The 13,455-nt window shown below is 41.9% G+C and overlaps 1 protein-coding gene across 5 annotated transcripts in view; it reads left to right on the top strand.

Annotated features, from left to right (window-relative positions):
* asb5b (ankyrin repeat and SOCS box containing 5b) overlaps window positions 1–13,455 on the top strand; it is a 69,068-nt gene that overhangs the window by 26,708 nt on the left and 28,905 nt on the right. The window contains exons 1-2 of one of the 5 annotated variants that reach the window (XM_072594590.1): window positions 2,203–2,257; window positions 7,993–8,062. The exons of 2 other annotated variants lie outside the window; for them this stretch is intronic. In XM_072594590.1, the coding sequence (XP_072450691.1) occupies window positions 7,993–8,062 (70 nt within the window). In that variant the 5' untranslated portion in view covers window positions 2,203–2,257. Of the gene's footprint in view, window positions 1–2,159; window positions 2,258–7,992; window positions 8,063–13,455 lie in introns of those variants that run through there. 2 more of the 5 variants (XM_072594591.1, XM_072594592.1) reach the window with 2 other exon arrangements.

Raw genomic sequence — 13,455 nt, 5'->3', positions numbered from 1 at the left:
CGTGGGGAATGTACACGGGAACATATAATCCTTTGTCTTTTGTTTAAGTTCATACAAATAAAGTTCATTCTTATTTATCAAAATTTTGCCATGGTGAATGTACCAGGGATCAATTCATCCCCAAGCTCCTGTTTAATTGAAAAAAATCCTAGATATGTTCTTCTTCCTTGATGAGAAGAGGACTCATATTATAAATATATGCTGCTTCTAGTAAATACATGTGAGTTACACTGTGAGCCCCTTAATCAGGTTGATAATATGATTCTTTGTACACTTTGGATTGTTCAGTATGTGTTGTCCAATTGTGGAATCACATCTAATGTTGGACATTATGTTCTGAGATTTGCAAGCACAGGCTAGTTGATTACAGTCTAAATGTTGGAACAGCCAAGAGGACGTGCTTTTGACATGGGCCAGTTTACCTGACAGCACACCAGTATTGGTATTTGTGTACCAAATTACTCCTTTGTGTGAGAGGCAGAAGGTATTTAAAAATGTTCAGACACTTTCCTTCCACTGCTTTTTGAGGAAGGCACTGCCTCATCTCTGTCTTAAATAGGTGACACTTTATTTTAGCTCTTTGTTATAGATTCCCCCACAAAAGAAAAATCATTCAGATATTGAAACGGGTAGCTTGAGTTAGGATATTTCCCAGTTTGCTGGGCCTGACTCAGTAGAAAAGCCTCTTGCTAACTCAAAGTTTGTACACATTGGGGTGAATAGAGTTGAGTTAGCCCCTCCCAGAAGTAGATCAGAGGCAACCACAGGCATGGCCATGTGTAGAATAATAGACCTACTTAACCCCAGTTGTTTAGGATGGCATGCCCTCATCTTTCGTACTACATCACCATACCCTCAATCACTACATGCCACCTGCATGTCCTCAGACAGACTCAAAGTCCATTCATATTTCCACCTACCTGCTCAGTACCTTTTAGTTCAAACATAAATTCAGTGCTGATTCTGGCTCCCAATGTCCCCTTACAGCCTAATTCCAATTCAATACCAAATCACACCTTATTCCCCCCATTACATATGATACCTTGTATGTTCTTGAAAATTTACTTTTAGGATATGGGTATCGCTGGTTATTGCCCACCCCTATTTGCCCAGTGGGCAGTTAATAGTCAACCACGTTACTGTTGGTCTGGAGTCACATGTCGACCAGACCAGGTAAGGTTGACAGATTTCCTTCCCTGAAGGACATTCGTGAATCCAAATGGGTTTTTCCAACAATTTGGTAGTAGTTTCATGGTCATCACTCGACCCTTGATTCCCGATTCTTTATTGCATTCATATATCACCATCTGTTGTGGTAATGGAAAAGGGCAATAAACACCGGCTTATTCAGAGATGCCCACATCCTATGACTGAATAAAAAATATAGAGCAGGTGCAGGCATGATGGGCTGAATGGCCTCCTACTCCTCTGTAATAATCCAGCAATGTCACTGCGGGTGTTGTCAGAGAGAGGTTTCGAAGGGTCTGTCAATGTGAGATGTTCATGGGCTGCAAGGCAATAATGTAGGTGATTTTGGAAAGGGGGGAATTCAAGAGCGTGGAAATAAAGGGACAACCAGAGAGTGTATCAATGACATCAGACATCTGCTACTTATATGTATTATTAAAATTTAATTTTAGAAAACCATTGACTCTTAAGGTATTTATAGAATGTGTAACATGCCAGACATTTATTTTGAGTCACTTCCCAGGGTAGAGTGGTTTCTCAGCTGTTCTGAGCAGTTTGATAACTTTTTTTTCCCTAGATAAGCTGCAGCTATAGCTAAAAATCCAAGTACTCCTGCCCTAACTTCCAATGCCACATCCACCTTCTCAGATGTTCAGAGTCCCCAGGGAAATCCAGAGTGCACCTTGAACCCAGTAATTCTGACTCAGGAATGGAAAAGGACCGTTGAATTGTTCATGATTCTATCCAGGTCTGAGCACAGTACCAGATGTAAGACCCAGTTCTTAGACACCAGCAGTCAAATATTGCCAGTCCTGAAAGAGTTAATCATTCACAAACTATTTTATGGCTCATGCTGTAATAATAGTGACTGAAATAATTACAAGTGACAGCAATATGTTTTTGTAAGTAATGTTGTGAGGGATCAAATTTCAGATGAAATGGAGAATGCTAATGACAACTTGCAAAGGGAGTCGAGTTTGCTGGTACTGGGAGAGAATCGATGGGGATATGAATCCTAACTTCAAATCCTACTTCTGGACTGAGGTGCCGTGGGGAGACGGAGATCTAGGTAGCAAGTAATGGTCTTGTAGGAGGTGGCATAGGAGTGTAACACACGCTACCCTTGCCTTATTGCCCAATGTATTCTTTTTAATCATCACTGCTTACAAAAAGCAGTGGCTTGTTTGTCTGTGAACCAAATGCCATGAAAGTGATCTGTTAGATTAAGCCATGCGAGGTTCAGTGTCTAAATATAACATAAGCAGCTGACTCGAAAGCCAATAAGGCCTTGCAGCAGCAGCAGCAGCCTGTCGCCCTGTGTACAGTTGATGCCTTTCCTGAAATCACAAGCACTGTTTGTGTCAGGCCTGGGAACGGCTCTGGATTGTTAATGTTGTATTTGTATTTGTACAAGTAAGAAGTGGGAATAATTCTGGAGTTGCTCCATCTATGAAATATCAATAAGAAGTGTTTGCTTACTAAATACAATGGTGTAACTAGGCTATGAAAATTCATTACTCATGGTCTCAGTCTATGACATTTGCCTTCCTTCAGTTTTCATTTATGTTTTCTAGATTTATCCTTTTACTAGTACCTAATCAGAACCTTACTTTGAAGTGCAAAAACAGTGAGGTGCATTATCTGAGAAAAGAAAATGCTTGCTCGAATTTAGCATTAAGTGTTATCCAAATGCACATTGCTCTCAATTTGGAATATGACTAGAAAAAGATTGGAAATTCAATGCATCCCCTTTTAGTCAATGACATTTAATCTTTTATAGTTTTTAATGGGTGAGCCTTGAACCCCAGAGATTGGATCTGAGAATTTAATTGAGGTCTATGAGTTCTTATTGACAAGATTTAAAAAAAAATTCTGTCAATGTTTGATTTGGAACAATGAATAGAGAGCTTGCTTCTGCAGAGTAGTTTCCACTACACACAAGGGAAAATAGTCCAGTAGAAGTTAATTATTTTGGCAGCACTTCAATTCAGTAGTATAGGCTTCTTAGTCAGTTTACATCTCAGCTGAAGTCAGACCTGATACAATAATATTCATTTTACTGTGTTTCATTCTGTTTCTGTAAGGGAATGTATAAGTTTAAACAAAAAAGAGTGGACAGCTTAATATATCTCATTTGAGCTATGAACTTATTTTTTTCTCATATATTTCCTGAGCTGCTTTGTACTGGTAGCATTTTATCTTCTTTTGCTAATATTGCAACTTTTTAAGAAATACATTTAATTTTTGATGTTCCTATTTTATTTATTGAATTCTTCCCATTTGGTGCTGAACCAAGGGATCCACAGCAATGAGCTGAAATTTAGCTAAGTCTCTCCTCCCACTCAACAGAGACCTTTGCTTTGAATTCTCCCATTGGTTAATCCACTGCTGATCAGAAGGAAATAGACAGTCTGTACCCAACTATCTACCAATGTTGCTAAACAACACCTAGTAGGTATTATCCAAGAATGGCTGCAGGGATAGCCTTGTTATCCAATCCTTCTCTGGTTCTCTTGGGCACAAACAGCCTTCTGTTAGATACCTTCACCTAGCAGGTAGTGAGAAACATTAATAAGCCTTTGTGATGAAAATCTCACTAGCATCTTTTACCAAATTTGTTGCAGAATTCATCTTCAATACTTTCACTAAAACAACAGTGCAATAATATTGATTAAGTGGTTCATGCAATGAGGAACACTTGAACAGTATTGAATTTACAAATTTGGCATAAGTCATATAAGCGATATTATTGTCGTGGCTCGGTTGAAAAGACTATAAGACATAGGAGTGGAAGTAAGGCTATTCGGCCCATCGAGTCCACTCCCCCATTCAATCATGGCTGATGGGCATTTCAACTCCACTTACCCGCATTCTCCCCGTAGCCCTTAATTCCTTGTGACATCAAGAATTTATCAATCTCTGCCTTGAAGACATTTAGTGTCCCGGCCTCCACTGCACTCTGTGGCAATGAATTCCACAGGCCCACCACTCTCTGGCTGAAGAAATGTCTCCGCATTTCTGTCCTGAATTTACCCCCTCTAATTCTAAGGCTGTGTCCATGGGTCCCAGTCTCATCACCTAATGGAAACAATTTCCTAGCGTCCACCCTTTCCAAGCCATGTTTATCTTGTAAGTTTTTATTAGATCTCCCCTTAATCTTCTAAACTCCAATGAATACAATCCCAGGATCCTCAGCCGTTCCTTGTATGTTAGACCTACCATTCCAGGGATCACCTGTGTGAATCTCTGCTGGACACGCTCCAGTGCCAGTGTGTCCTTCCTGAGGTGTGGGGACCAAAACTGGACACAGTATTCCAAATGGAGCCTAACCAGAGCTTTATAAAGTCTCAGTAGCACAACGTGCTTTTATATTCCAACCCTCTTGAGGATTCCAACCCTCTTAATCGCACTGTTGTCTATGTACTAGAAGATCATAGTTCTCTCTCCATGTTTGGGTGAATTATAGAATCCCTACAGTGTGGAACCAGGCCATTCAACCTATCAATCTACACCAACCCTCCAAAAAGCAGCCCACCCACACACACACCCCTACCACGTGCTTCTAATGCTGCATTTCCTATGGCTAATCCATCTCGCCTGGACACTGTGGGCAATTTCACATGGCCAATTCACCTAACCTGTACATCTTTGGACTATGGGAGGAAACTGGAGCACCCAGAGGAAACCCACACAGACACGGGGAGAATATGCAAACACCACACAATCACGTGGGATCAAACATGGGTCACTGGTGCTGTGAGGCAGCAGTACTAACAACTGAGCTAGAGTGTGATCTATAGCTGCCACACCAGTGCACTACTGAGGTGCTGCTGCACTTCTGGAGATTTATCTTTCAACGGGGATGGCAGAAGAAGGCATTGTCTGCTCTCTTAAGATGAATGTAAAAGGCCTGATGGCACGGCTTTGAAGAAGAGTGAAGGAATTCTTCACAATCTCCAGGTCAATACTTATTTATTCATTGATACCATAAACGCAGATTATTTGGGTCATCATTTTACTGTTTGTTAGAGCTTGCTGCGGACAAATTGGGGGTCATATTTCTGAAAGCACTGACTGCACTCCAATGGTACATCATCAGATATAAAGCACTTAAGGACTTCCTGAGGTTGCGATAGGTGCTGCAAAAGATTACGACTTTTCTGTTTGTATCAAACAGTACAGCAAAAAAAATCTCAGTGCAGTGATAATTAGGATTTTCTTTCCTTTAAGGTGTGAATACAGACTCATGAGAATAGCTTTTGACTTTGGCAAATAAGCAAGAACAGGAAAGAGTCAAGAGTGTGGCGATGGAAAAAAGCACAGCAGGTCAGGCGGCATCCAAAGTGCAGGAGAATTGATGTTTCGGATATAAGCCCTTCATCAGGAATGAAGCTTGCGGGTCGGGGGCTGAGAGATAAATGGGGAGGGTGTGGGGCTTGGGGGAAGGTGGCTGAGAATGCAGTAGATTGATGAATGTGGGGGAGAAGGTGATAGATCAGAGAGGAGGGTAGAATGGATAGATGGGAAAGATGGTGGACAGGTCAAGAGGGTGCTGCCAAGTTGGAGGCTTGGGACTGGAATAATGTTGGGGGAGGGGAAATGAAAAATTGGTGAAATCCACATTGATGTCATGTGGTTGCAGGGTCCCAAGGCAGAAGATGAGACTTTCTACCCCTGGGTTGGGTGGTTAGGGTTTGGCAATGGAGGAGGCCCAGGACCTGCATGTTCTTGGTGGAGTGGGAGAGGGAGTTAAAATGATCAGCCATGAGGTGGGGGAGGGGTGGTTGGTTGGTGCAGGTGTCCCAGAGATGTTCTCTGAAACGAGCTGCAGGTCGGCGTCCGATGTACAGGAGACCATACCGGGCGCAACAGATTGAGTAGATGACATTTGTGCAGGAACAGGTAAATTTCTGTCGGATGTGGAAGGATTCTTTGGGGCCTTGAACAGAGGTGAGGGGGAGGTGCGGCCATTGGATTTGCACTTCATGTGGTGGCGGGGGAGGATACCGGGAGTGGGATGAGGGCTGGTTGGGGGTGTGGATCTGGCGAGGGAGTCACAGAGGGAATGGTCTCTGTGGAATGCTGATAGAGGTGGGGAGGGAAATATATCCCTGGTAGTGGGGTCTGTTTGTACACTAACACCTTTCACCCCAACCTCAAATTCATCTGGACCATCTTGGACACCTCCCTCCCCTTCCTGGACCTCTCCATCTCCAGTGACCAACTAACCACTGACATCTACTACAAACCCACGGACTCCCATAGATATCTGGACAACACCTCCTCCCACCCTACCTCCTGTAAAAATACCATCCATTATTCCCAATTCCTCTGCCTCTGCTGCATCTGTTCCAAAACCTGTGCTCACACCTCCCCCCTCGCCTCTGTCCAAGGCCCCAAAGGAGCCTTCCACATCCAACAGAAATGTACCTGCACCTCCACAAATGTCATCTACTGTATCCTTTGCACCTGGTGTGGTCTCCTCTACATCAGGGAGACAGGACACCGACTTGTGGATCATTTCAATGGACATGTCTGGGACACCTGAGAGCACCAGCACCAACCACACCCCACCCCCCCACTTCCTTCCCCCCCCCCACCTGTGGCTGAATGCTTCAACTCCCCCACCTGCTCCACCAAGGACATGCAGTCCTAGGCCTCCTCCATCTCCAAACCCTAACCACCCAATGCCTGGAGGAAGAATGCTTCATCTTCCGCCTTGGGACTCTGCAACCACAGGGCATCAATGTGGATTTCACCAGTTTCTCATTTCCCCTCCCACCACGTTATCCCAGTCCCAAGACTCCCACTCAGCACTGCCCTCTTGACCTGTCCACCACCTTTCCCATCGGTCCGTTCCACCCCCCTCTCTGACCTTCTCTCCCACCTTCGTGTACCTACCACATTCCCATTTACCTTCCCCCAAGCCTCACCTCCCTCCCATTTATCTCTCAGCCCTCTGGCTCACGAGCCTCATTCCTAATGAAGGGCTTATGCCCGAAACTCGATTTTCCTGTTCCCTGGATGCTGCCTGACCTGCCGTGCTTTTCCAGCACCACCACAATCTCGACTCTGATCGCCAGCATCTGCAGACCTCACTTACTCTGAGAACAGGAAAGAATCTAATTTCCACAGATTGCAATTGAAATAAGAACTTTTGAGAGGTTTTAAAGTGAACAACTTTTCCATAAATCCCATTTTGCAGTTTCACAAAGGTCAAACAGTTGTTGAGTACTTTTAAAGTAACAACTGTAGGTCAGAAAATTTATCTTTTGGATCCAGTCAGTATCCCAGGGCCTGAGCAACAGAATGACCATCATTGTCTCAATCATCTCTATGAAAGTGCACTTTGGTAGAATCCATAGAATCCCTGCAGTGTGGAAACAGGCCCTTCGGCCCAACAAGTCCATACCAACCCTCTGAAGATTAACCCACCCAGACCCATGTCCCTACCCTATTATTCTATATTTTCTTCTGACTAATGCACCTAGCCTACACATCCCTGAACACTGTGGGCAATTTAGCATGGTCAATTCATCTAACCTGCACATCGCAATATGTTAAAGCTTGTCATTACATCTCCCAAAAGCAAACTCAAAATAATTACTCATAGAAGTAACGCTATGGGATGCACATAACTACTCCTTTTCTTTTATAATCACAACATGGAAGATCAGAATGCTCAAATCCAGACAACAAACTCATACTTTTTGGGGATTGTATATATAATATAGCATGGGACCAATGGCACAGTGTGGAGGAATTCTGAAATCTTAACGTATTCCTTTGTGAATAATCTCATAGATGCATCAACTAGAGATGGATCATTCTATGGTCTGGAATGCAGCTGGGGTTATCTTGGATATTGATTCAGGTTTGTTTTTGTGTGTTCAGTTGTTTACTATTATTCCTGGTTCATCATTAAGAAAAAGACAAAGAATGTGCCACATAAATGCATCATGAACAGAATGTGGGGAGTAGTGGAGGTGTCGATTTTGTAACTGAGTTTTATTAGTCCAATCCCTACTTTCCTATGACACAAAATATTACACTTGAATTGTGATCACTTAGCATTTAAACACTCCAACTTCCAGCAAGCAACCATTGAATTGACTTGGTACTGATTTCATGATGATTTATAACGAAGGCCTGCAACTTCATAAAGGAGAAGATCTCCAACTTCTCTAAAATAGTACAAGATCCCTTATTCTGGAAGGCCTGACCTAAACCCAGCACCCCATATTTTCACTGAGGTTTTGTGGCAGGTACTAGTTTTATGGCTGTACAGAGGCAGAATATTGCCTGTACATCCTTGGTTCACACTTAAAAGGAAAGCTGCCTTGCAGCCAATCCAGTTTTTGGTAAAGGGTTATCCAAAATATGACTTGTGGGTGTTATGCTTTTCAGGAGCAGATCTGAAAATCCAGGATCACTTAGTGAGGTGAAGTAGACTTTTAGATCGGCTCCTAGGACACCTTTGGGTGAGGGAAACTGTCATTGAGACAGTTTACATTACCTGTGAAATTGCTAAAAGTGAACACGAATGTGTGTAAAAGATACGCAAACTAAATTACGAACATACAGACAAAAATAAGCCTTTAAGCCTGCTCCGCCATTCAATAAAATCATAGGCAGGAGCTAAAATCAAATCAGCTATCTCCAAAAATCTTTCGTCCCCATAGAAATTGAGAATCTATCTAACTCAGCCTTAAAAATATTTAAAGTTACTGAAACCAAAAGAGAAAATGCTGGAGAATCTCAGCACGTCTGGCAGCATCTGTAAGGAGAGAAAAGAGCTGACGTTCCGAGTCTAACTGACCCTTTGTCAAAGCTTTGGTCAGTTCGACTCGAAACATCAGCTCTTTTCTCTCCTTACAGATGCTGCCAGACCTGCTGAGATTTTCCAGCATTTTCTCTTTTGGTTTAAAGTTACTGAATCCACTGACTTTTGAAGAAGGGAATTTCAAAATATCACAACCCTCTGAGAGAAGTAAAGGCATGGTAGTTATTAAACTTTTTTGGAATCGTGAAGCTGTCAAGGCAATAAATGTCCCATCCTTTCAGCTTGAAAATAAAACTTTCAGTTTTCTAAAGGTTTGCTGTGAGGACTCTCATTCGAGGATTTGGGGCTGCATGGCTTATTTTATAGAATCACTATGTGTGGAAGCAGGCCATTTGGCCCATTCTGTCCACAATGACTCTCCAAAGAGCATCCCTCCCTGATCCACCCTATACCCTGTCCCTGTAACCCTGCACTCCCCATGTTTAACCCACCTATCTAACATCCCCAGACGCTATGGACAATTTAGTATGGCCAATCCACCTAACTTGCACATCTTTGGACTGTGGAAGAAAACCAGAGCACTCAGAGGAAAACCACACAAATGCAGGGAGAAACTCTACACAGATAATGGCCTGAGGCTGGAACTGAAACTGGGTCCCTGACATTGTGAGACAGCAGTGCTAACCATTGTACCACCATGCTGCCACCGACATATGTTATCTCAATGGAGTCCTTTAACTTGATTGACAGTTCAAATAGTTTATAAAGTCTTTGATGTGGTGCATTGAATATAACTACTTGCTTGTTCAGGGATTAAACAACTGAATTAACTTGTTTGTTTTCATAAGGGATTAAGCAATTGAAGGAATGTAAATGTGGTGAATTTTTTTTGTGAATGAGAGATTTTTTTAACAAATGAATTTTTAAATTGCATCTTAGCATGGATCCTGAGATCTGCCCATGTCGATTGTGGGTGCATTGGCATGGAGGGTGTCAGGGCAAAGGGTGGAGAAATTGGATGGCATGAGTTGATACTGCAATGAAATTTTTATTTATTTGTTCATGGAATGTGGATTCATTGGCTAGGCTGACTTCTATTGCCTATCCCTAATTGCCCTGAGGCAGTTAAAGAGTCAAATACATTGCTTTGGATCTGGAGTCACAATTAGGGCAGACCAAGTATGGGCGACAGGTTTCCTTCTCAAATGGGCATTTATGATAGACTTTTGCTTCAAGACATTCAACAACTGTCATTCATTCATCTGCTAATTTTTAAATACAATTTTTAATTGAATTTAAGTTTAACCATCTCCCGTGGTGGGATTTGAACCCATGTTCCATGAACATTAGCCAAGGATTCTGATTTACTTTTCCAGTGACATTACCCCATTGCCTACCCCAGAATAATGGCTAAAAAAAGGTCATGAGCATGGGTAAGTTGGCATGGCGAGTATGTGGGACCACACGGATGGGGGCATGATGTGGCATGAGCTAGCAACAATTGGTCATGGGGAGTATGTGGGACGTGAAGAATGTGGCCCTCTTGTTGTTTTCGTTTTATCTTGCAATCATGATAAAATTCCCAATCTGCAAGGCAGTTCTTTCATACATCCTGTTTCTGCAGCCGGCTGCTCCTGAAGCTGCCTGCAAAATGTCCCATGAGGCCCGTAGGCTCCTATTAACACTTGGCCGTCCGGGATGGAAATTAGAACATCCAGGGCACTTTCTCCTGAATCGGGTTAGCGGAGTGGGGGGTTTTCCTCACTTTCCACTCCCAGCTCAATTCTGGCCTAAGCATGAATTCAGCCTCTCGAATGGGCACTTTACTGGCCTTGTATTACAGGAAGGACCTTCTCACACAAAGAATAGAGGAAATCTGAAACCCTTCACCACACCTCTCTCTTCCACCACCACCCCAACAAATAGTTATTGGCCAACTAAAACCATCAGAACTGAGATCATACATTTATTTAATAAAGGAATAAGAACCAAACTCAGAAGTGAAATGGAGATATAGATGGGTCGTAATCTGATTGAATGATGGGAAAGACTCAAGGGACTGAGTGGCCTAGTTCCACTCCTACTTTCCTATTTCTTTCTTTTGCCCTCAGTCGAACAGAAAAACACAAGTTAAAAGCTGCAGATCTCTGAGGCTATTCTAATTGACTATAAGATCATAGCTGAAGGAGACCATTTGGCCCATCCAGTGTGATCTTGCCATTCAGTGAGATCACAGCTGATTTGGTAATCCTTATCTCCATTTTCCTAACTTTTCCACATGACCCTTGATCCCCTCACTAATTAACAATCTATCAATCTCAATTGTGAATGTATTTGAAGTTCCAACCTCAACAGCCCTCTGCAATAAAGAGTTCCACAAATTCACTACCTGCTGACAGAAAATTGTACAATATAAAGTGACCACATGTAGGACAGGAGGTACTAATTTTGATATAACCTTTCAGGCTCATTTAGCTCACCACAGACAGTAAATAGAAGCTAACTTCAATGTCTCTGAATTAGTGTATATAAAACTCATCTGCAGTGCCCACATCGAACGTTGGGTAAGGAGAGAATTGGTCACAGATTTGATGATCATGTTTTTGCCTTTCCTTTATTCTTGAATGGGATGTGGGCATCACTGGCAGTTAGAAGGTTTGTTTTCCAAACCTAATTGCCTTTGAACTGAGTGGCTTCCTAAAGCCATTTCACAGGAAAAGCAAAGTTAGGTGGCTTTTTTTAACTGGCACAGATTTAACGGACTGAAGAGCCTTTTTCTGTGCTGTAGACCTCTATGACATTGCCATGGAACTGGAGTCATATGTAAACTTAACCAGGGTAAGGAAGGTGGATTTCCTTCTCTGAAGGGCATGAATAAACCAGATGGTCTTTTAATGGCAGTAGTTACCATTAGACTAGATTATGATTCCAGATACTTATTGAATACAGTTTTTATTATCTGCTCTGATGAGATTTAAACCCATGTCCCCAGAGCATTAATCTGGGGCTCAGGGTTACCAGATATGGCACTGCCACTATGCCATCATCTCCCCTGGGTTGCCCACTAATATTCATTAGCTAGACACATAATATGAAGAATAGATATTTATGTAAGGTATCAAAAGCATGTCAGTACAAAGAAGGTAGCTCTCAAAAATGAGAAAATTGGGGATTCAGATGATGTCTCAAATGAAGAAACACAAAAATTATTCTGTCGTATTAACTTCAATTTTGCCAACATCTAACAAAGTAATTATTCTGTGATCCGACATTCCCAGGACAGAGCAGCACTCAGAAGGAGCACAGGTTGGAGAATCAAGGTGATAATATTGCTGATATACAAACTGCAAGCACGCTACCCCAACTGAAGGCATGGGATTGTGGAATTGAGCCTATACTTTTCAAGATTTGGAGACGCCGGTGTTGGACTGGGGTGTACAAAGTTAAAAATCACACAACACCAGGTTATAGTTCAACAGGTTTAATTGTAAGCACCAGCTTTCAGAGCGACGCTCCTTCATCAGGTGATTGTGGCAAATAAGATTGTAGGACACATAATTTATAACAAAAGTTTACAGTGGGATGTAACTGAAATTATTTTTCAATATATTTTTCACTGTAAACTTTTGCTGTAAATTCTGTGTCTTACAATCTTATTCTCCACTACTATCTGATGAAGGAGCAGCACCCCAAAAGCTAGTGCTTCCAAACAAACCTGTTGGATTGTAACCTGGTGTTGTGTGATCTTTAACTTTATACTTTTCAAGTCTTTCTTATCACTTTGTCGATGGACAATTGTCTGAATTTATTATTGGTCAGGAAATAATTGCTGGAGCAATTCCAAAATAGTTGAAATTACCAAGTCATCTTTGGAATAACATTTTATTTTAATATTTCCAGTGATATCAACTTCTTTCTTGTAGCTGCACATAAATAAAAACCAAATATTTTCACTTAATATTTCACTTAATAGACATTCAATGTAATTGCACTTACAGTAGGCATGTAGTGAATGGACAATTAGTTGATGAATGTAGCAATAATATTGATACTGAGTTATTGACTTCAGTTGTTTTGATTTAGCTCATCTATAAATGTTGTTTTACAATGGATGCAATCGCTGCATTGTGGGAAATTTTAAAAACATTTGGCAGAATTAATGAATATTTGAGGGCTCAAGCTACTACAACTCTTCCACCCACCCCAGCCAAAAATGTATATTATAAAAGTAAAATAAATAACTATGTTGGAGATCAGAAACAAAACCAGAAAGTGCTGGAGAAACTCAGCAAGTCTGGTAGAATCTGTGAAGAGAACAGTTTTGAGTCCAGTGACCTTGCCAGAATTGAAAGCAGCTAGGATATGGTGGTATTTACACTGATGATGAAATGCAGGCAGGGTAATTGCCTTGCAAAAAAACCCCCTCTCTTTCCCTAACAATGACCCTGAGCTTCCAGTTCCTTGCCACTTTAATGCACCATAGT

This window comes from Chiloscyllium punctatum, chromosome 2 (assembly GCF_047496795.1).
Source record: "Chiloscyllium punctatum isolate Juve2018m chromosome 2, sChiPun1.3, whole genome shotgun sequence".
Classification (NCBI taxonomy): domain Eukaryota; kingdom Metazoa; phylum Chordata; class Chondrichthyes; order Orectolobiformes; family Hemiscylliidae; genus Chiloscyllium; species Chiloscyllium punctatum.
The sequence above is the reverse complement of the archived record's forward strand: the minus strand, read 5'-3'. Positions and strand labels throughout refer to the sequence as shown.